This window comes from Sturnus vulgaris, chromosome 1, assembly GCF_052056855.1.
Source record: "Sturnus vulgaris isolate bStuVul1 chromosome 1, bStuVul1.hap1, whole genome shotgun sequence".
Classification (NCBI taxonomy): domain Eukaryota; kingdom Metazoa; phylum Chordata; class Aves; order Passeriformes; family Sturnidae; genus Sturnus; species Sturnus vulgaris.
In genome coordinates, this window is record NC_142243.1 from 152,492,852 (window position 1) to 152,517,328 (window position 24,477).

General features: G+C 39.7%; 1 protein-coding gene across 9 annotated transcripts in view; it reads right to left on the minus strand.

Moving 5' to 3' along the window:
* Positions 1 to 24,477, minus strand: part of PTK2 (protein tyrosine kinase 2) — a 190,225-nt gene that overhangs the window by 122,656 nt on the left and 43,092 nt on the right. For 6 of the 9 annotated variants that reach the window (XM_014891729.2, XM_088179810.1, XM_088179811.1 and 3 more), the window contains exon 1: positions 9,663 to 10,001. The exons of the other annotated variants lie outside the window; for them this stretch is intronic. In XM_014891729.2, coding sequence (XP_014747215.1) covers positions 9,663 to 9,765 — 103 coding nt within the window. In that variant the 5' untranslated portion in view covers positions 9,766 to 10,001. Of the gene's footprint in view, positions 1 to 9,662; positions 10,002 to 24,477 lie in introns of those variants that run through there. 9 annotated transcript variants of the gene reach the window in all.

Here is a 24,477-nt window from a genome sequence, read left to right on the forward strand (position 1 = left end):
TAAACCAAAAAATAATAGTCCATCCAAAAATTCAGTGCCAAATAACACTGTACCACCAATGTCAAAGAAAATACGGACCATAATTAATAAATCCACAACCCAAAGTGTTCAAGATCCACCCTTCTTCTTCAGCAGGGCCTTCATTCTGCACAGCAAGGCCCATCCCTATGGATTTCCAGCAGCCTGGAATACACCGATGTGTTGCTGGTGGTGGCTGCTGCAATACCCGAGGGCACAGGGATGAGGAAGGAGGAAGCGTTCGGCACCTGAATGGACCCGGCGCTGTAAAATGTGCCCGCTCAGTCCCAAAGGACACGTTTTATGAGCAGCTTTATTGCAGTGCAGCAGGTTGTCCTTGTGAGAACACAAGGGCACAGCTCACGTCCTACCTACTGCCTCATCTGAGAGATACTTTTCCTTTAGAGAAAAGAAATAAACCAGCACATTTTTATTCCCATTTACAACAAAACTGGAGCAACATTAATAATGTGAGTGCGGGCTGCATATGCACAGCAAGGAAAGTCCTAACAAGAGAAGGAAAGATATGCAAGAATTTTATGGTAATAACCTACAAAAAGTTATAGATTAACTACTGCTTTGTATGATTATTCTAGGGTTGAAGCATCACGTGTACCACAGACAGAAACAAAACTTAAATTCATTGTAATTCCCACATGAGGGAAAGGGAATGACTCCCACTTCCCAAAATGTAGCATTATTCCAAAAAATCACAACCTCTTGTTTACGTTCCTACCACTGAACAGGAAAATACTCACTGGACTGAGGCATCAGTGAGTGATTCATAAAATAAAATTATTATTCTTGGCAGACATAAGAACTATTTCAAGTGGAGGTTTGGTGTTCTCCCTCTTGATTTTATGTCTCCAAATGCTGTGCTCATACTAAACTTTCCTGAATTTCCCAATACCATGCTGAAAAAAGACCGAAGATTTGTGACTGCAAGTTTCAAAGCTGCCTTCATTTCTCCTTCTCCTGAAGATACACAAGCCATTGCAACCACACAAATAACCTGAGACACCTGAATGTAAAAATCCTTCAGCCAGTATTTTTTACCTCTGTGTAGTCAAATACAGACTCAAGTAAGATCCCATCTCACAGACAGTTTCAAATATGAGAGTTTTTCGCCTATTTTGATGGTTCTTTTCTTGTTCCTGACATATTTACAGCCAAACTCTCCTGCTGTGGTTTATTTTACTTTGGCTTGACTGTGATTTTAACATTAAAAAAAACAAACTAGAGATAAATCTCGATTAAACAGAAGTGCTTGGTTGCCATTGCTTTTCTCTACTGGATAAACATCAAGTGTGTTTTAACTTGCACAGCTTTTCCTACAGGATGAAACAGGAATTGTGAACATGACCTTGCTGTGTACACAGGAGTATCCAGTGTGTGCTTGCTCTTGATTTTAGATAGTTCTCATTTTCAGCTGGTTCCCACTTCCATCTCCAAGAGTCACTACCCGCTCCCAGAACAGAACACAGAAAAAGCACAACTATTTTCCTTTCAAATTTTAGGATTGAACAATTTCAGAGATTTTCAGCATGAACAGTTAAGGTAGTGAGTAGAAGACCATCTGAAGGAGGGTTTATCACAGAAATTATCTGGCAGCCAGGGCTACAGCAAGTGCTCCTGTTCCTACTGCAACACCCTGGTTTTCATCAGTGTGGGCAACTGCACTTAAGCTGCACAAATGTATCACAGCAGAGCTGGGACAAGAAGTGAGATGTGACAGATAACAGCATTATTTCAAATGCATTTTTATTGCACCTCTAGACAGACAAAAGACATTCAAATTATATTTAGATGTGCAAATCTGGTACTTCAAACACGAAGTCCAACGCTACTGGTCAATACAGGTCACACAGCTTGCTCCAGGAAAACGAAATCAATGCAACCAAAACCAGCAAAAAGTTTGTTCTGTGTCACATAAAACCAGAACCTATACAAACACCAAAATTACTCTGGAAAGAAGAAAAGTAATGGATATTTTCCTACCGAAGAACCGATGATGCCCTGAATTTGTATATTCAGTTTATATATCCTGTATCTATAAAACAGTATATATAGTATAGAATATATTTTATATTATATATTATATACTCCATTAAATACTCTGTGTATGTATTTAAAAATATATAGAAGTAGAAGATTGAAGGGGTAAATCTTTCAAGGACAGAACAGGAACAAGGAAGAAATTCTCTAGTGTGAATGTGATGAGGCCCTAGCACAGAGAAGCTGTGGCTGCTCCATGCCTGGAAGCATCCAAGGCCAGGGTGGATGGGGCTTGGAGCAACCTGGGATGGTGGAAGGTGTAACTGCCCATGGCAGGGGGTCGGAATGAGATGATCTTGGAGATTCCTTCCAACCCAAACCATTCTGGGATTTTATGGCATCCTCCCAACTCTGTAAGAAAAGCCCAGGCATTAAGTCCTCAGAATTATAACCAGAAAAAATCCCCTTAATTTTAGGTTCAGAAACACATGCAGAAAAGCCCACTTTCTGCTAAACCTGGTTATTTGATAAAACATTAACTTATTGGCCTGAAGGCATCACCCCTACATGCCCATCCCATTTCCGTGCCAGAGGACACTGATTGGAACAGCTCGGGGTGCAAATCTTAATTTCTTTGCTGCTCTTGTGATAAACATGACACAGGAAATCAGCCCTGAACTGGGAACAGATACACAGCTCCCTGTCACCTGAGCAGTGCCTTTTCCCTCTAGGGAGAGGCTGGGATGGATATCTGTAGCATACACATGCTCCTATTTGACAGGTACAGCTATATAAAACCATAAATCAGACACCTTTTAATTCTGCCAGGATGAGTCAAGACTGCTGCAATCAAACACCTGAATGGACAAAAAGCTGCTGTTCAAGTACCTGGCAATGCAATTTGTTGCATGGGAGTCATTTGTTAGGATCAAATTGAAAAGGTTGCTCTACTCCAAAGTATCTTTGTTGCAATTCTTCAGATTATCTTGACCAACCATTGTGACACAGCTGAGACAAAACCCCCTCTGAGCTGGACACACTGAGATTTCAGGAATATGATTCCCACTATCTCTCCATACCAGTAAGAACAGATCATTGCTGAGCTGCAAACATATTAGCAGAAAGGTTGTGAAAAGAATTTAAATCCTATTGCCCCTCATCTTCCTTAGCTAAGAAGCTACAGAACACACCCAGTTCCTACCCACTCTCCTTCCCAGAAATAAAGATGCAACAGGACCGCAGACCATTACTCACCCTGCAATCACTTATGATGAAAATGTTCCTTGCTTCAATGACCTTTATATGGGTGCTAAAAAATCCATGATCAAATACTGGCAATTAAGTGATTAATTTTGCTTCATCAAGAGGTATTGTTCAAGTGAGGAAGGTTTGGTTTTACTTTTGGCTCTACAGCAGAATCAACCGAAGTAAAAAAGTTCACCTTTCAGTCTCAAAATGCCACTCTTCAGTTCATTCCACTCATGCCCTGTTGATGTGACCCTGCACAGGACATCACTGAAGTGCTCAGTTGCTGTGAGTTGCTATCCCAAGTCACAGCAGAACTGAAGCACACACTGATTTTATTCTTGTATTTATTCAAGATGAGGAGACTTAGGCCATGGAAAAAGCTGTTTCTCCATAGACATTTCCTTGGTAAAGCAAGGGACAATACTTCATTTGCAGATTCCAATTTAAATAGAAAGCACAAACCCCTGGTGCTTGCTGTTATGGATCTGAAATCATTGGCAGGAGAAACACTACTTCAGAAAGCAGTGACAGTGCTTGGGGAAAGGATTAAGCAATCTCCCTTCTGGCAAAGTAATAAACTTCGGTTATCAAATAAATAAATTAAAAAAGAGAGTTTGTTTACAGGTTCTTTTCAATGAAATTACTCAGCAGGACAGAATACACATAAATGCTTTTCTTAATATCTATGTTAAGCTACATTAAATATCAGAAGAGGACAATCCTACCCTCTTTCTGTATGCCAATAAACACAGAATCACCCAATGCTGGGCAACCACCACTTACCTCCATACTTGAGCAACCTCTCAATTACCTCCATACCCCAGCAACCCCAGTCCGTGACAACCCATGAGGGAAAACTGGCACTGGCAATTCTCAACATGGATTCAACAGAAGATATTGCAGTGATCTCATTGCTTTTGCATGATGATAAAATCTTCATGAATGATACAATATTTTTATAACTCCGCTAATCAAATACATTTATGATGTCCTGTACTTAAGCTCCTTTTAATGTAATATTTACAAAGATATTCCCTTATGTCTGCCTTTTGTTTGTTGTGCCAGGTTATAGAATTCAGTAGCTTTTACAGGCTTCCCTATTGTATTGTTACAGTGCATATTAATCTATAATGTCTCCAGTTTTTAATAATTCCATGAACAAATCCATATCAGGTCATGAACCCAGAAATACTAGTGAGGGGGTTTTTTCCAGACAATTAATGAAAAGTACATACTCTTTGCTGGCATATCAAAATTTTTACAAGACATGAATTTGCAACTATTCTATTTCAGCAACACTATAGCAAGTGAAAGACTGAGACAACCTAATACGTTTCTTACAAATATAACACCAGTCACAAAAGCTAATTCTAGTACCATAGTCCTACCAATGAAAGCTCCCAAAAGACACTGCCTTAAGAACTGCATTTGCTAAAAACACAAAAAAACAGGTAAGAGGTCATTTTTGGTATCCAATGCTGAAATACTGCAACTGTTGCCAGGCTAACTGGGTAGATGTATTTTACATACAGAAAATAAATATACACAAATACACAACGGGACTTGTGATAAAGAAATTTCAATTATAAACTCTATAAACTCCTAGTTAACTTTTCTGCTTAATGCATAATTTCTAAAAATGAAACATTCACTTGAGTGTCAACTTCCACACTTTGCTCTAAGGCCTGTTTTCTAATGCTTCTTTAAAAAGATATTTGAAACATTTTGTTTTCCTTACTGAAGTTTTAGGTTTTTTCCAGGCAACTCAGAATTTAATTCCAAGCTGGTTCACTGGCTCATTACCAGGTGCTACAATTGATAAGATCACACATCTCCATTACCCAGGGAACGCCAAATGCTCCCCCAGCCCTTAAAACAATCACTTTCCTTTCTTGTAAAAATATCTCAAGCTCCATCTTCCATTCCAGTCGTCTTTGAATATGGAACAATCACCCCAGTGGGAATGCAGCAGACTCCCAGAGCTGGAGAGCTTCTGTGTTTTTAAGAATACTGAGCTACCACACGCTGTGTTCTAACACGGAAGGGGAAAATCCTCCTTGCTTTTCCAGATTATTTTCCACCTTTAAATACCTACAAGCATATCAGGAATATGATACTCTAAGCAACCCAGTCTAGTGGAAGGTGTCCCTGCCCATGGCAGGGGAGCTGGAACCAGACAGATGAACTTTTTTAAACTGCCTTTGAAAATTAGTGATTTGATGAGATTAACATTATTTTTTCTTCTTTCTTCAAAAACCTCCAAAAAACCACAGGAACCGAAGACATGTTTTTTTATGGTTTGCAAGTCCCATAGCTCAAGAAGATAGAAAGTTATTATTAAGTTTAACAAAAGTTTAGGCAAGATTACCATTCAGAAGCAAGTGACCAATGTAGGCCATGTAGTTATTAACAACATGCTGCCAAATGACAGACCAGACTTCTAGTTGTAATGCCCTCAGACACCAAGGAAAAAGCACCCAATGTTACTACTAAACTACACCTGTAGATCAATGAAAAAATGCAGGAGCAAGTGTTTCCCGGCAGTCATTTCAACTGAAGCTCACTGAGAAGATGCAGCAGAACACTCACACAAATATAATGGCCTTTTTCCTTTCTGATACACAAGAATAATTATATTTCCACGTTACATTTACAATGTCTGTGTCAAAGAAGCAGGGTATCTTGCTTCAGAGATTATTTACCTGCCTACAACCTTCAGAGTATCAGCAATTTCCCTTACTCCATTTTCTATGACTGTGTTCCTCTTAGTGATCACCTATCACCTAAAAACCTGTTGAACTGAAAGTTATCATTCTGTTAGCAAAAGAGCAGATTTATAACATGGGGATGAAGGAGAAACAGCTCTGAACTCCTCTCTCATGCATCCAACTGTCTTGTTTATAGTCAACATATGACGAACAGGCCCCTCATCTGAACACACCCCCGGAATCAGCAGGGCTCACCAAAGAACAAACCCACATCTGATTTGGAACTCCTTCTCTCTTTAAAAAACGATTGCAACATCTGCGTTAGGGCAAAACTCTTTCCCAATAGATTAAATACATTTCACAACACAGGTTAATTTTTTTTAAAATTTATTTTAATCAAGACAAGGTTTTTGACTGAATTTGGCTTCATTATATTAAGCCAGTATAGACTTTCCATGTTAGTTTGAAGGGAAGAGTTCAAGGACTGTGATCACCCTGCACTAACAACTCACATGGCACACACTAAACTACATCAATTAATTGTTCATAAATGACTAAACAGAGCTCTTCTCATGGAAGATATTCAAGAAACTTCCTCTTCCTTGGAGTGGATAATTCACAGACCTATAGCAGAGCTGCCCAACTACTCTTGGCTGTCACGTTTACACTGCTTTCACCCAGTTATTGTGTAAGGTTAAAATGGCAGAAATTCACAGGAAACACAAGAAAAAAGTTCACCAGCAAAAATCTCTAAGTCAAAGTGCAATACATAATACTACTAACGATCTTAACAAAGTGCAGAAATCTTAGTGAAAAGTCTTTAATGATCCATGACTACATTCTAGTCTGCTGTTACAGGCAGAAAGGAAACATCCCTGTATGACACCGGCACAAAGTTTCAGCACTTTGCTGGGAAAGGAGTGGTGGCTGCTCAGGACACTCACTGATCAAGACACCCACTTCAGCATCCCCCCAAGCTGTGAGCGAGCTTCAGGATGATTAGTCCACAAAACCTGACATTTTAAGTTTCAAATTACTTAATGACAGGGAGGAAGCAGCCAAAACTTCTTATTCCTATCCTGACTAAAGTAATACAGACTTACTGAGAAGAAATATCCCACCAACAAAATACACACTTTGTCTTCGTTAACCCATTAGAGTACCTTCATATCTGGAGTGTGCAGACTAAATTATTCAATTCAGTAACACTACTCAGATTAGATTTAGAGGAGGCAAAAAAGCAACAATTCAGATTTACACAAATACTTTCTATAGCAAGCAAATATCTTATTCTCTGCTGCAGTCCTACAGACAGAGCCACAGAATTGGCTGCAATTAGGTCATCCCACGCTATCGCTAAGAAGATTTGACGATTTCAGATTTAAGAATGCTAAAAAAAGTGGAAGCTCTGTATGAACATAGACTCACTGAAATATTTCAAAGCATTTTCAAAGAACAAACATTTGCTGAGATCACACCTGGTACAATCAAAGCTTAATCTGTCCCATTCAAAAGAGAACAGAGCACTTAGAAAGAAGTTATGGATAATAAAACATACACATCAAGATCCCATTTTATGACATTATAAAATACTTATAAGTTTTATCAGTTTTGCTACAGGTAACCTGAAGCTGTAACAGAAAAACCAAAGAGCCAGAATAAAGAGATCAGAACTAAACGGTTCTCTCATTAATATATTACCTTTCTTGGACTGCAGATATCTCACAGCCCTTATCAAAGTAGGCCAGATCCGACTCATTTCCCTAAGGTTAAGCCGGTGAACAGTACACAAAGTAATCATCGACTAAGGCATGGCCACCATTCAATGACAAATATAGCTCAAGCTATTTCTCATCTGTCCTATTTTTTGGGAGGCTGCGATGAAGCTTTTTCTAGAAATCATCACAATTGGCAGCTGTGAAGATCCTGGTGCCTTTGTCCTCTTACGCAATTCCTGGTGTTCCCTTTCTCCCTCCCAACAGGAATAACAAGAAATTACAGGGCTGCTCTCCACGTTTCGGGGCAGAGAGGATGGACAAGCAATCTTCCCTGAAGTCATGTTCTGAGAACACAGGCGACCAGAGGAAGAGGTGGGATCATTTTTCATTCATTTTAGTTGCTGGAATGGCTGGGGGGGAATCAATACCTTTTATCATGGCCCAATGCAGCCATCCCCAGCCCTGCTGGGGGCATCCCATGGGACTGGAGTAAAGGGGAGAAATTGATACCTCAACACTAACCAGCCTGAACAGCAGATGGCAAAAACTTGCTTTTGCTTTCAGAAGATTCTTCTTCCCTACTTTTAAAACTTTACTTTCTGGGTGGCACCTTCATCCTAACCCTCAAAATAGTCCAAGAAGATAAATCTCAATTTCAACTAATACTTTTGTTATCCAATTTATAGCAGGCAGATCTGGCATCGTTGTTACCTTCACGGTAAACAAGTTTTTCTAAACCAAAGGACACTGGTTTAGCTTTGTTTCCAGCTACCGTTACTCACTGTTTACTATTATTCCCCAGTGAGCTGACAGGTTCTGCACTTCATAAAACCAGGGTGTGGTGTTCCAACTTCTCCCATTTCTAAGTCGTTTCTACTCTATGTGCTACTGTAATTTGTCAATGTGTGGCAAAGACTAGTTTAGCCTGAATATTTCTGAAAGGTGAAGAAAGCAGGCAAGACAAAGACAGTGTTAAATGTTTCTTCACGTGTTCTCCTAATCACTAGACAATAAAAAATTGTAAATAAATTTAGTGTTGTTTTTACGTTTGCCCTGAACTTCTGAAGCAACTGGCTGTCCGTGATCCAAGATCACGGTGACGCAATACTTCACTGCCAGTTTCTCTTCCAAAAAAGAAAGTACATTGAAATGAAAGCAAGCACGAGGAAAGTTATGCTTACAACCAGCAACACTCAACTTTTTACAGTTGTTTTCCATCTAAGGAAGATTTGATTCTTTGGCTACTAACAGAATTTCGACCTTAATCCCCGTACACTTACATCCACAACTCCAATACACAAATAACGTCTAGATAATACGGTAAATATTAATGTATTGGGGTGCAAATTAAGATTATCACGTGAATGACTTTCCCATGTCCATCTAACTATTGTTAAGCCTCAATTTCAAGTCCAACCCTCTCATTGTAATAAATTCATGCTCTGTGGCTACTTATTGTGTCCGTTTGGGGGTAGATAAAAGGGGTGGCAAATTCGAAGACATCAAGTAAAAAGATGTGAGTCTTCCACTGTAAACGCTCCCTACGATCAGGATCAGACACTTAAAAACTACTTCTTCTAAAAGGTGAGTGAAAGCAGAATCACCCTAGCAGTGGCTTCTAACATAGAATGATCACAAACAAAGCCGTCAGATCCTCACATCAGTGCAAGTACAAACCAAACAGCTCAAACGCTCTTTTCATTTCAAATCATTCTTAAAGGCAGAGGGAAGAAAAAAAAAAAATCCCGAAGCATCCCAGCTGTCAGGTGAAGCAGCTCCTGCGGAGGGGCAGCTCTGCACTGCAAGCGCATGACCAGAATATTTTATTTTATAGCTTGGATCTGATAGGAAAAAAACCCATAGAACCACAGGTGGTAAAACGCTGAATTAAGAGGTAAAAGGAAATACACACAGATATACACACACACAAACATACATACACACGCACTTATATATAAATCAAAGGTCGGAGTACCTTTAGCCCAGCACATGGGGAATGGGCTGCAGCCGCTTTTCTCCATGCAGCCCGCACCTGCCCGCCTCGGGGGCTGCTGCCCGGCCACCTCCAGCAGCCACATACACAGAGCGTGCTCGATGCCGGCCAGCTCCGGCACACAATGTCCCGATTCAGCGCTCCGGGCTCCTGCGGGGGGAGGCTGGAGCCGCCTGGACGTGCTGGATCCCGGGGAGAGGAGGGAGCCCTGGCCCTCCCCGGGGCGGTGCGGCTTCACCTGGCTGCGGGGGGAGCGCGGTCCCCCGGCCCGCCCGGGGCTCCAGCGCGCTCCGCAGCGGGGAACCCGCGCCGCTGCCTCATCTCCCCCCGCCCCGGAGCATCATCCACCTCCTCGTCCTCCTCCTCCTCCCCGGGAGCGGTGCCGAGGCGGAGTGAGCCCTGCGGAGGAGGGCGGGCAGGGGCGGGAGGCGATTACCCGGCTGCCATTAATATGCTAATCCCCGTCTGCTGCCCGCGCCCGGCAGTCTCGGGTTCACCCCCTGCGCAAAGGCAGAGCGCTGGAAATGCCGCCCGGTCCGGCTGCGGAGCGGCCTCGCTTCGCCGCTGCTGATGTTCCCGTTCCCGCTGCCCCGCACCGCCCCTTCCCCAGCCGCACCCGCGTTCTGCCACCGCTATTACACATTTGCTGTGTCCGCTTACCGACACAAGCGCCAGGCATCCTAAAAGCGTAAAACTTCCCTCTAAGCGCACGGGAACTTCCCTATAAGCGCTGGAGAACTTCCCCAAACTTCAGCAGGAATTGGGGTCCCACCCTCTATCAGCACTTGCCTCACTCCACGAGATGATGGATGGAGGAACCCTGGCAGTGCTGTTTTGCCCTAAAGAATGAATATCCATCCAGTCCTTGCTCAGTGCCACACCCAGCCCCCTATAAACTCGGGGCTTCGTTATTCACTTCTCATCAGAAGGCAAAGGTCAGCTCAAACATTCACCCCAGATGGAGAACAGCCTTTGTTTCTTCCTAACTTTGCAGCACCTAACATCAAAACTGCTTACAAACAGTTTTCTTTTAAAATGGTGAGTATAAACACTGCAAAAGCCTATGTTTATAATAATCACACATCCAGGCAGAATGTGTATATGAAGATAAAGCAAATATCTGTTTTACTCGCAGCTAAGTATTTCACAAAGTTATAAATAACTGATTCAGCTTGAATACGTATTAAAATCAACAGGAACAAGACTCACACTTATCATTAAAGCTCTTTATATATTCCACGATAATCTCTTCTCACTCCCAGCCCTTAGCAGTAAGGCGTAAGGCTTATCCAAGACTAGAACCAAAAGGGAATTAATCTAAAGCCAGCAGCCTTCAACTTAACCTATCTGCCTACTTGTAGCAGCATGCACTCATCTACAGCATATGTTTAATTACCATTCTTTACTGCCATCTCATTTCTCAATATACTGACTGGCCTTGCAGAATTAGTGGTGTATGTAAAAATTCTTGGGGAAAAAAAAAGAAAGGAAGCAGCGACTGCATTTAAGTATTGTCTGCTTCTCTATTTAAACGAGAAAAAATATTCACTGGGAAAAAAAAAATCAGAGAGAGAGAGATTAGGCCACAACCAGGCCCATCAGATGTTCTGCATCACTGCTCAGGCACAAAGCTCTTTCTGGGGCTGAAGAAAGCCAAAGGGAACTGAAGACATGCCTGGGTGCCTTCCTCCCCCCACCACAAAGTTTTCCAAGCCCCTCGGTGCTACACAGACAGACAAACACTTCTAGCGACAAGGTCGATTATATTTACCTCAATAATAAAGCAAAACACGCTACAGTTATATTTAAACCCCCAATTATATTAGTTGTGTGGGTACAGAAGGGGCACAGACAGGCTCAGTGCCCCTCTGGTTCATGCTGCAGCTGGCAGGGCAGGAAAACTGCTTTTACACATGCAGCTGAGCCATGGGCTTCCTTGGTGACCTTGAGCAAGTCAGGACTTGTTTCCTTAGAAAAAGAAAACTGCAGATACTTCTTCTGTTTTCCTTAAGTTGGTTTGATCTGTGCTCTAGGGTATAAAATATATTTTTAAAAATGTGTTTCTTGCATAAAAATGTTTTCCAGAAAAGCAGATTAAAAAATATCAAGAAGTAAAAAGGGGAAGGTCTAAATTAAATTTTATTCATGAAAACAAATATCAAATAATATCAACTGGTAAGTGCATTGCCAAGGAGAGTTTTAATAAACAGAATGTGTGGACTCTGTATTCTTTACATTTAACAGATGAGGCTAATACAGATTATCAATCCAAGTGTCAAGAGATACTGCCTGCTCATGTAATACCAGTATTACATTCATTCTTCTCAAGGACATTCTTGTTTTTGTATTAGACTACAAAATGAAGGTGAAAACTAAGTACTTCATAGCATGAGAATTTTTAAAATTCAATTTTAGAAGCTATCCAGCATTTTACACTCTGAATATGTATTTTTCACTTACACCAAGTGCTTTCTTGATTTTTTTTAAAATACTTAGTATCTATTTGTGATTGTAAGAAGTACACAGTAAACATATGCTCATTCTCTTCTTTCAAATAACATTATAATATTTCTCTGTACAAAAAAAAAAGGACAAAAGTATATAATTTATGTTCTGGAGATATTCAGAAACCCCAAAATTCCAAGTTGCAGAGAGGAAGGCAGGCAGGGATGGAACAGCAGTCAAGGCACAAAGTAAAAAAACCCAAACTTGGGAAGCTAAATACATCTCCAGTATACTTAATATTAAGTATTTACAACATTTATAAATACTGCTCATCAAGTAGGTATCTGAGTAGCATTTATGTAAAGTAATCTGTTTTAAGTAATGCCAATCAGATTATACCATTTACTGAGGTAAGAAACATCTGTCAGAAATTAGGGCTGTGGAACAGGAGCGTTGGTTCTTGTTGTGCAAGATGCATTTGCTGACACACATTGATAGTATTTGCGTAGTAGCCTTTGTAAGCGATGATAATAACAGCTATCAAAGAAAAACCTAAAAAAATTTTACTACCAAAAAAAAAAACCAAAACCAAAAAACAAAAAACCTAAAACAAACAAACAAAAAAAACCCCTTACAAACAAACAAACAAAAAAAAAACCAAAAAAAAAAAAAAAAAAACCAAAAAAACCCACCCTCTTAAGTTTTTACTAAGAATATGTAGAAATCCTGGCCATTTTCCTGAAGCACACATTCTAACCAGAGAAAAAGCTCAGAATACCCCAATAACAACAGACAGGCCAAGGGCAGCTAAGAAATGGCATTTTGCCCCAAGGAAATTCAAGTTAAGACCTTTCTGCTGTGACTACGATTTTGGTTGCTCAATTTCAGCCTGCTTTTAAAGACTACTGATTATCAGCATCAGTTTTAGGAAAGCAAGAGAGGAGGAAAAAAGTCAGAAGAATTTTTTTAATAGTATCAAGGTATTTAGTTTTTGAAATTTTCCTTGTGGTGTTGAGCCTGTCTCCTATTGATGTCACCTTCAAAAATCAGAAAGCTTTGAGGAACAAGGGGTTAAACAACAGGGTTTTGTTTTTTACACTTGTGAGACATATAAGATTGACTAATTTTTTCCACTCAAGCTTATCCAAACAAAAATAAAGATCTAAAAGGCCCATCAGATAAACTGGCAAACCCTGGATTTCTCCACGGTTATGTCCAGAGCTGGAGCTCCTGGGGGTGTCCCAGAGATCTCATCAGCAAAGAACTGACCACAGTCTCTCCTTCAGTAAATGGCATCATTAGGAACTCTCTGCTATTCAACTATTTTTTCCCACATCAGTTAATATCTCTATTCACCAAACTTTGATCAAACTGGCTGGCAAGTTGGAAGAGGACCCGAACAGAATCAAACAGGGAATACTTATTGAAGTTCCACTGCCCTGAGAAACCAAACTGAACTCAGGATTTGGAAACTATGAAGAAAACAGATTGGTAGCAGAGCAGTGATGGAGAGCAAAACAGAAATTTGCTTTTCAGTTCCTCTTCTGCAAAACCTCAGCCACCAGATGAACAAAACAGCAACAGAGATCTCCTCCAAGGGAGAAAAGAGCCGCCCATTCACTTATTATAGCAAAAGTGCAGAGGTACAGCCCAGAGCACAGCAATGACAGCAGCATTAGGGCTGGAGGCACCTCTGCTCTGGAGAGAGGAGGGAATGTTCAGCCTGGAGAAGGCTCCAGGGAGACCCTCAGAGCCCCTTCAGTGCCTGGAGAGGGACTTTTGACAAGGGCACATGGTGATATGACAAGGAGGAAAGGCTTTGAACTGAAAGAACATGTGCTTAAATTAAGTATTAGGAAGATATTCTTCCCTATGAGGATGGTGAGACACATCCAGAGAAATTATGGCTGTCCATCCCTGTTAAGAGTTCAAGGCCAGGTTGAGTGGAACTTTGAGCAGCCTGGTCTGGTATAAGGTGACTATGTCCAAAACAGGAGGGTGGGAGTAGATGATCTTGAAGGTTCTTTCCAACCTAAACCATTCTGAGATGATGATGGTGATGCTTATTATTATTTTGGACTCAGTAATTCATAGTCTTAGCCACTTCATGGGCTACTGTTTATCATTCTAGTAATTACTAGGAGCTGAAGAACAAAGGCATTGTTTTGAAGGAGATCTGTATATTCATGTAGGAGATGGAAGAAGAGTTCATTGTATTCATCTTGCTGATAAAGAAAGTGTTCAAGCAAAGTTTACTCTCAGAACAAGTGCAGGACTTTTTTGGCAAAGCCACAAATGCTTTCTACCACACAATTGCAGCCCATAAACTGAGAGTGACTGATCAATGTTCTAAACATTAAAACATGTTTATTGATCAAGTTACTATCTTCTGCATCTGAATTAATTTGCTTTTCCATGTTAGTCCAGATACTGTAACTGCACTGTAATCTTCATTCATCTTCATTCCCTCAAGCTAGTTGTTTGTGTGAGATTTTTCTAAATATTCTAATTATTCTTTGGGTGTATGCATTATTTAAGAGTGGAAAATACTATCTATCCTAAATTTCCTCTTAGCCGAAGTCAAACAAACATCATCTTTGTGCACAGGAACTACTGAAAAATGGTGCATTGCATTATAACAAATCCAAAATTACAACTCCTGACCTCTGCCTTACTCTAAACTCCGGTTTTGCTAAGGCAGTTTTGGAAATCTACCTTGGATTAACTGGTCTCTAAATTTATCATCCTTGCCCCCAAGCAGCCCCTTTCTGCTCCACCCACACCTTTCCTAGCTCAGTTTCCTCCTGAACACCCTTTGCCAAAGGGCACAGAGGAGAACAGGGTGATGGGCTTCATGACCTCCAAGGGTCTCTTGAGACTGAGAAGTTCTGTCATCATTATCCCACCACCAGAGCTAATGATTTACTATTACCTTTTTTATTTAACTACGGGCATTCTGACATGCAGAACTGAAAGAAAATTGATATTTTACTTGGTGTCAAAATCCAAGCTAAGTTTTTCAACAGAAATGATTCAACACAACTGAGAAGCAGCATCACCCCCATGAATTCATTTTAGACTTTGCAATATGAGCAAACTCTAATTCCATGCTCCAGACTACATTAGGCCATTTCTGTCCTGAAGAAGAAATAGAGCATTTACATAAAATCATTCTAGAATATAAACTGCTGAGGATCTCTGCTTAAGACATTCTTCTGGCAAAAAGTCAATCCAATACTGAATTTATTGTTTCCCCATTGGGTGAGCTTAACAGTAGATAATCTTGGATATTCCCAAAAAGTACAGAGTTTCAAAACAACACTTCGTGGCCTTCTGAACCATGGTCACCTGTTTAGCCTTATGATCATTTGAGCTACATTGTAAAATAGTAGTTGACAGAATGCACTGGTTTTATTTTCAAATCTTAACCTCTTGGAAGTAGTGAGGTGGGGAGCAAAACAGATCAGGGTGTTGGGAGAGAGCAGGAGGAATGCAGTGTTAATGAGGTTTCCCATACCTCCCTTCCCAAGGGATCCTGTGATGCTGTGCAGCAGAGCAGGCAGCAGTGCAGCCTCCCAGCCTATGCTGTTAAGACAACAGATGTTAAAAGGGCCACTAAGTTAACTTTATTTTTATTATTCCATAAATAAAGACTAGCCATTTTTTAAATCCATATGCGTTGCATTAGTTTTCAGGCATGAAAGTTGTAGCAGATTTCCTTGTGGGTGGACTTAGCTGCTCATCTTCTCCCACTTCCTTCCATTTACTTTTTGAAGGCTTTACTGTAGAGAAAGATAAAGTCAATGCCATGAAAGCTGAAAAAGGTTTAAAATTACTCCTTCCTTAGGACACTAATTCAAAATCTCTGTTTCTTCTTGTTCTAGGCTATTTACAAAAAAAATCCACCCAACAAAACCATTTCTATCCTCAAGAATGAAGAAGTTCATTCACTATTCCATTGCTTAAAGCTAAAATCTGCTTCCTGGAGACCTGGAGAGAACAGGTGGAAAAAAAAGAGAAAAAGTGAATCCTACACATACTACTCCTTATTTTACTGCAAAATAAAATCTGATTCTTTTGGTCTGTGACAGATTTACTGTGTTTATCACTTTGCACTGCCTATCTTCAGCCTCCATTGTGAGGTGACTGGAGAGGAGTGAGACAAAGCAATCCAAATGGTCACCAGAACCTTTCTTGACCTTATAAAACCTCCCATTTTTATGGTGAAAACCTCCCATTTATGAGGTAAACACAGCAGAAGGTATCTGAAGGGGAAGGACCCCAGCCCTTTGATGCTGTTTGAAGGAACTGCATTCTGGGAGGATTACTTTTGTTCAGTGGAAGGCATCCATGAGTGGATCAGTTGACCTTACAGATGTTTCTTAAACTCCATCTTTATCAATTCAAGGGTAACCTAGAAATAATTAGCCACATCTTCTAAGAGGAATACAGGAAAATTAAGTTGCTTATGGGTCAGGAAATCTCTTCAGTGTCTTCTAGTTGTATCTGGCTGCTTTCTCTCTCATCTATCTAAGAACCAATTAAACAAAAGAAAGTAAGAAATCTGTGCAGCCACGTAGGGCCCAGTTATTTACCAGAAATGGTGTCACCTGGACGTGCCTTCCTTGTCCTGCTTCTCCTCCAGATTCCAAATACAAAGTTAAAACAACAGCTCATCAAAACACTTCTGGTTGCAAACATCTTTTTAGGAAAACGTTCAACCTGAGTCCCAGTGTTACATAAACCACGGAAATAACATCAGCAGCTCCTCAGACTCCCAAACTATTAAATGCAATTCCGAACTGAATAGAAGAATAATCCATGACCTCACAATAATGCAGTATTATTCCATTTATATATGAAAACATACTGGTGGAACAGTTCATATCATATTTCTTAGAGAAGGATGAGCATAGCATAAATGCCTTATGTAAAAACAAACTCTTATAGGCTAAAACAAAGAGCTATTTAAGTTTAAAATTCCAGACTCACAGAATAAATCAACAAGCCAGTGCTGATACCCTTCAAGTCTAAGAAAGGAGAAAATTAAAAATTAATTATTAATTTTTACAGAACATCTTTTTAAAGTTTTATAACACAAACATTAAGGCTGCTGTATTACCAAGCAAATTCAGTGCCTGAGCTATCAAGCAAAGAAAAGCATATTTTAAAAAATAAGAAAATATTGTTAAATAGGCACAAATCCCCCTTTCCTTCTGTAATTAGCAAAATTTGGCATGAAAAATTCCAAAAAATAGTTTGATGCTTTGTTTAGGAGAACCTGTAGTAGAGGCCAAGTATAGCTGAGCCTCTAAGCCACAGAAAATTCAATTCCTATTCACTTTCAACCCCTTTTCCTATTTTGTACCAAGAAGGGACATTCACTTTTCAGGAGCTTTCAGCTACATCACTGCTTCATGAGACCAGCAATAAACTTCCAAGGAGCAGCTCCTCAGGCAGTCATTTTATGCTGTTACAGAGAATCAAAGGTCATCCTCAGCTAACACAAAATCTTTTATTCAATGCAAAATCTACCACCTTAAATAGCCTCATTTGCTCCTCCAATTACACAAGACTGCACAGTTCTGCTGAACAAGTTCTGTTTACCTAGGAAAATGCCTGCAGAGTGGTATCAAAGAGCTCAGAAACACAAGAACTTGTTGCTTAGTTTTAAAAAAGGCTTCCAGGAGCTCACCACCAAATGTAGCTCAAGTTAGTGGAGGTAACCAGCTGTGAAACAGGATGGATCAGCATTCATTGTGTCAAAGGGAGCACATATCCCCTCTCTGCATCCTTTCACAGCAGTAAATTGATGAGCAGACCAATGCAACCTCTGCTCTGTAGCTCCAAACTCAGCTGAGCTTTAAGTGTAGAAAGCTTTACCCAGCGACTTGACAACTTCAGCACAAAAGGCTTTGGTGAAGCTGAAAACAGATGTGCAAGAATGCTGATAAAAAATGAAAGTAGGCAAGATGCCCAAAACCAACTGATAGAGCTGGGAAAGAGAGGTTTGGGCACAGGCCTTCTTCAGATCTGAGGAAAGGATGTTAAATAAGTATCTTATGTCTTCAGATGGTAAACAAAATATTAAAAAAACCAAAACCAGCCTTTTTGATGTCAGCTCAAATGACCTACTTTACCAAACATCACAGGGCCAACATCACCAGCATGTAACAGCATCTGACAGGGCCAAGAGCTCATCTCTTGTGCAGCTCTGAGCTGCAGAGCACAGCTTCCAAAAAAACCTCTGGTCCTGCTCTCCACAATCTCATTTGATGCATTTCAAGACTCAGTACTAAAGCTTTTAAGTGAACATGAGACCAGGACAAAAAAATATCAGTGACTGCATAAACAGAGGAAGACTATAAACCTTGTCCTGCCACACAGACATGAAGACATGAAGAAGTGTCATAAACTGGGAGTAGGAAAGTTCAAGCACTCTGAAATAAATGCATAGTAAGAAATTTTAAAGTGCAGAAGATGATGAGAAAGTGTCATCTTAATAGGTTAAGTATCTTCACGGCATGACTTAAGTCACGATTGCCTTGGGGTAGGACAGAATTCCTTCACTCCTCAAGTTTTGAAGGACACAGGTCATTAGACAAAGTCTGATCACTGTCCTCAAAATTTCTACCTAATACTCTACTTTTAGAAGTTCTATATAAAAGTCTCAATAATTTGGTTACTGATGTTTCCAGAACCTCAGTGGAAGTCATTACCTCTAACACCTCACAATCATTTGCCTCCCTCACCCTTCTCTATCATAAAGCCTCAGGTTTCAATAATACCTTTTACTCCACCTCTTGGAGGGCACATAGATGACCAGGGAACAGTCAGGAGGAATTTCAATGCTCATAAATAATTTTTTTACTCGGACTAAAAGCCTTAGTATCATTCTAACCTTTCCTTAGTATCATAAAATACCCTGAGTTGGAAGGGACCCAAAAGGATCATCAAGTTCAACTCCTGGCCCAGCACAGGACAACCCAAACAATCCCACCATGTGCCTGAGAGCTGGGCAAATAATCTTTTCCTAATATTCACCTAAATCTCCCCTGACACAGCTTCAAGCCCTTCCCTCAGGTTCTGTCACTGGTCACCACAGAGAAGAGATCTGTAGTGGAGATCAGAGATATTAGTTCAGCTGCTCTTCAAATCCATGAAAATTTTGCTCAACTAAGACATCTGAAGAAAATGGGAATCACAACATAAAGTCTATTAATCCTGGAAGTACAGTTCCAGTATTTCTCTGTATGAAGCCTTTCAGAAAGAATTATCACAGATAACTCTCCCAGATAGCCATAGAAAAAAAAATCAAACCGTATGAAACCATTCCAGTAAGTCATCTGAATGGACAATAACTAAAAACTTTGAAAATCTTTCAAAGATCGATCTTCTTAAAGGAATAATTAGAGCACAAAGATATAATCTGGAAAACATCTTTGTGCCAGAGTTAAACAATGTAAGAATTATTTAAGAAGTTTCGTATCCATCTCAAGTGTCGTTCCAGCCCACTAATGGAAGCACAGGCATTTAATAGCCCACTTCTGTTATCCTGACCCTTCATCAGAGTGAAATCCTGAGGAAAAATGTACTTGCTACAAGAACTGACTTTGTTGTTGTTAAGCTTCCATATGAAAACGTCAAGAACATCAGCTTTATACCTGACAAAATAATTTTTGCAGTTTTTCTATTCAAGTTAGTGATCCCTATGGAAAAGGCCTGCAAGACACCACAGCTATCATAAGGTGATGGTTTTTTTTCTTAAGTATTTTCTTATTTTAAACCTTAAATTTAATATTTTCTTCTGAAAATAAAAAAGGGAAGGGGGATCCATAGGTATCAATTTTTGTTATTACTTCCTTGTCCCAGTCTTCTGCTGCACAAACAAAGCCTGAACATATAAGTTAGAAGCTAAGGACACAAGGACAGTGTTCAAACTATACATTAAGGGCTGTCAAGGACATAAAAATATATTAAAGGACAGATCCTATAATCCTTTATTTATGGTCATTTTAGGCGTAACTTACAACAAAATAGTTGATTAAAGTTCACCATGCAATGTTTTTCCTCTTGGTTCACTGTAGTCAGTGATGTTCCTCTTCAAACAAGCTCATGTGTATTTTGGGAGAAGATCCCAAGCCACTCCCAGGTCTTGAAGAACAAAACACACACTAATAACTAACATTTTGTATAAGCCAACTACACAAGATCCAGCTTGATATTCAGGTTCTTTCTTTCAGTCACACTGTTATCCCCACCCTTCCTTTTCTCCATAGCTGTTGCTATGAAGACCCTGGGTAGTAACACTCCAACACTACAGCAAGGGGTTACAGAAATTCACAGAAGCTGCACTTTCTGTGGAACAGTTGTATAAAAACAGTGAATGCATCATGAGCATCAGCAGAACAGACTAAAGAACACATATGTAGGAACCATGGTTACTGGACTCTTTAGTTTGCCAAATTTCATCTTCTCCTTAAGTAATTCTGCACCAGAACAAGACACTCTCAGTGACTGCCACTGAAGGTTTTGTGCTGTAAAGGAGCAGCAGAATCTCATTCCCAATATCCTGATGCCCTGATTATAGTGCACTGCCTGCTCTGTTCTTGGATTTGTTATTTTCTCCTGTAAAAGAAGATAGATCAATTCTCCAATCACTCTTAGCAGATACACATCCCCCTACCTTGCCTGTACGAAAACTTTTACAAACCAAAAAAACCTGCCACAACAAAAGTAAAAACCAATCCTGAAACTCTCAATCACTTATCAAAAACCCTTAAAAATTGTTTTAAAATGGGCAACCACACAATGTCCCATTTTTGTAACTTTGAAAGAGTCTAGACAAAATTTTAATTCAGATCTCCACATACATTATTTGAATAATCCTTGCCAACATCCCTCCAGCTGTTTCTGCACAACCACCACCAGCCAGTTTGCCAGCAAGAACATTCATGTGGCTGTACAGAGTGCAATGAACTTTCCTCACTTGGGGAATGCCTCAGCTGAGTGTAAACTGCCAGGTCCTGGATATCCACTCATATTTAAGGGGACAAAACCCACAAGGAACCATTTTTGCTCTGTATTCCTTTGACACCAAAACAGGTAAACATCTTCTCAAGAGTACATAAACATCCTACTCCAAGAAAAACATTACTGCAAGTTATTTATTTTTTGACAGCATGTAGTACAGAGCTCTAAGTTCCGCTGCAATTCCTCTGATATTGTACCAACAAAAATCTCTAGTTCAGATTCAATAGTTTCTGTCCAAGGTGTCCCTTCCCCCCCACACACAAAAAAATAAACCCCTAAGAATTTTCAAGATTTTCTTTTATATTTTGTCCAAAAGCTCTGTAACTTGCCTTTTCTTTTTTTTTTTAAGATGAATGTCAACTGTTGGTATGTTTAAAATAAAGCACTGAATGATCCCCATTCCTTGCACCCTTAACTAGGCAAGACAAATTAGCCACCTCTCAGGTGGAAGACTAACAAATCACTCCCTGGAATATGTGGCTGAGAACTGTCACCAGGTGCCCACATGACACTGAGGCTCAAGTTTCTTGTCCATCATCCTCAACGAGAAAATAAATATCATCTTATTATTTCTAAAACAAACTTTCCAAACTAGGAATAAAATCACATACACTATTTAAAAGAATGGAGAGTGTGTGCAGCTGACTTCATTCAAAGCTGAACTGCATAATTTACTTCAGGATATTTCAGGTTATCCAGGGTGGAGCAGCCACACCTTTTTCTGCCACTTGCAAAACGAAATAGAATAATTTTCCCTAGGAAAAGTATCCTTATCCCTCCAAACTGCCTAATTCCTAAAGCTGTCATTTGTAATATCAATTTCTAAGCAAGCAGATAAAAATTTTCTTTATTTTAATTAATATCTCATTTAGAGCAAATTGGAAAATATCTTAGATACTATACATTCAAGTGGTACATTTGCATATGGTGCACCCTTGATTACAGGAATTTTTCTGCTTTGAGATGAATAAGCAAGAACAATCCTCACAGCAGTGTGAATGTCTCCAAAACAGTGGGAGCCAGAATTACAGGAAATGATAGGGGAATGTGCTGAATTGCTGATTTTTTGTTTATTTTAAAGTGTAAGACTTTATTGATCCAGCTTGTTAAGATTCACAGGGACACGGGACAGAGGACTTGAAGGACCATTCATGTTGTCAAATCTTACTCCCTGCCTCCTCATGCAATCATGTCATAGTCCCATTAAATGACCAATACATCGAATTTCACTTTCTTTGAGCATAAAGTCAGTCTAGAGCAGATACCAGGGGTGCCACATCATTCCCAGTACACCTGGTTGATGTCCTGATTTTTTTTCTTTAATATTACTCTCAATTCTCTATATTGAAACTTCTTTTCTTCTACCCCCTCTCCTCTTTTTTCCTCTATCCCTATACACACTCCCGGAAAAACAATGTTCTGCAGCCAGGGCAAGTTTCTTAACTATAAATCATTTCACAGGCTGCCCTGGTGAATGGGGGAGCTTCCTGACAGCTGGAAGAAAGCAAATGGAACTTGAAGAGGGGAGGGCCTGGATGGTCACCCTTACTTCCATTACTGACAAAGTGATGGAAGTAACAACACTGGAAGCCATTTCTAAACAAATGAGAACAGTAAGGTGATTAGAAATAGTCAGCAAGGATTTATGAAATGGAAAACATGCTTCATCAATCTAATGAACTTCTTTGATTAAAATACAAGCTTGGCAGATGAAAAGTTGTCATTTCTCTTAACTTCAGCAAGACTTTTGACACTGTCTCCCATGACAGCACCATAACAAACAAATTGATGAAGTTATGGACTGAATAAATGGACAGAGATGGCCTGGAAACTGTCTGGACTGTCAGGCTCATATCTCTAAAAGAAAAACACTATAATTTAGCTAACTTACAGTTTCCTGAGATGTTTAATGTATCTCATCACCTCAATATTACTACACAGGTGAGCCTCACTAATAAAAACTTTTTTCTTACCAAATCATGCTGTTGCTCTTGCCTTGTGTGGGCAATTATATATAAAAGATAAAATACATATAAAATATGGATGGGAATGCAGGGAAGAGGGCAGTGTCAAAAGCACAGCCAAAATAAGCTAAGAAAGTTTCACTGGAAAGGTTGGCAAATACACAGATTTCCTGTCAAGGTCTAAGCTGTCACCTCCCCAAGGCCTCAACACAAAAAATGAGATACTCAACAGTGACAGTTTACAAAGGATAAATACACTGTTTTTCCAAATATCTGCAGTGTACAACAATGGGAAAATGATTTTATGAGGTATAGATGATTAACCTATTAAAACTACTCCACAAAATTCTAAAATAGGAAGATTTAATGAACAGATAACAAGAGAAACTTCTTGTAAGTGAGATTTAAGCTTTGTCAGCAAGAACCTCATCCAGCAATAACAGCAGTTTCGTGATAGGGAATTTGGAAATCTACAAATAACACCTGCCTTGCTGGTAGTGAAAAGAATTTAAGCTACAGGCTAGATCTGCATCAAAAGAAAAGTCCTCTCACATTTTCAGAGCTGTACAGGACATGCAGGCAGCAATTCTAACTTGACAGCACCAATATTTCATAAACTGTTTTCAGTTCCATACTCATCACACAAATAAAATCATTACAACCCAAGCCATTACAAATACATGAAAACTAAGTTTACTGCTGCTTAAAAATCAGAATTCTTAGTAACATTTGTAGAGATTCTTAGAAAAAAAAAATCCTAATTTTCGAAGGGATTACTGAAAGCTTTTAGAGAAGTGCAGGTTTCCTTGTGCAATCCCTTCAGCACCATGCTAGGCATTCTAAAATGAGAGGAACTGTTCAGTCTTAGTGCAGCTTGTATTTAATTCTTACTTAAAATTGAAATGACAAATCAAAAAGCCACCATTTTGTACTTTTTTTGCTTCTGCCCACACAGTTGGTTACCTTTTTCCCTCCTTTAAGCAGGGATATTAACAACAGTTCTCTGCTCAGGCTACTGAGTTTATTCTCAGCTGCATGAAGAATCGTTGCATAATTTATTACCCTCTGTAATACATGTGAACATTTATTTTAGGAATTCTGCACAACCTCAATTCTGTCAATTCTTGCCTACTGCAACTCTGGTAATACCTCAACTGATTTTTAATTTTCCATCTTTTAACATTGTAGGAAGGACCCAACCCTTTGGGGCTTTTGAAATTCTGCTTGCTGTATCTAAATCCACCACACAGGCAAGTGTAGGTTTAGGGTAAGGAATATTATTACACAGCACAGCATTAAACATCCCATCTCCTGCCCACTGGGTCAGAGGAAGGGAAGCAGGAGGTTGTTCCAAG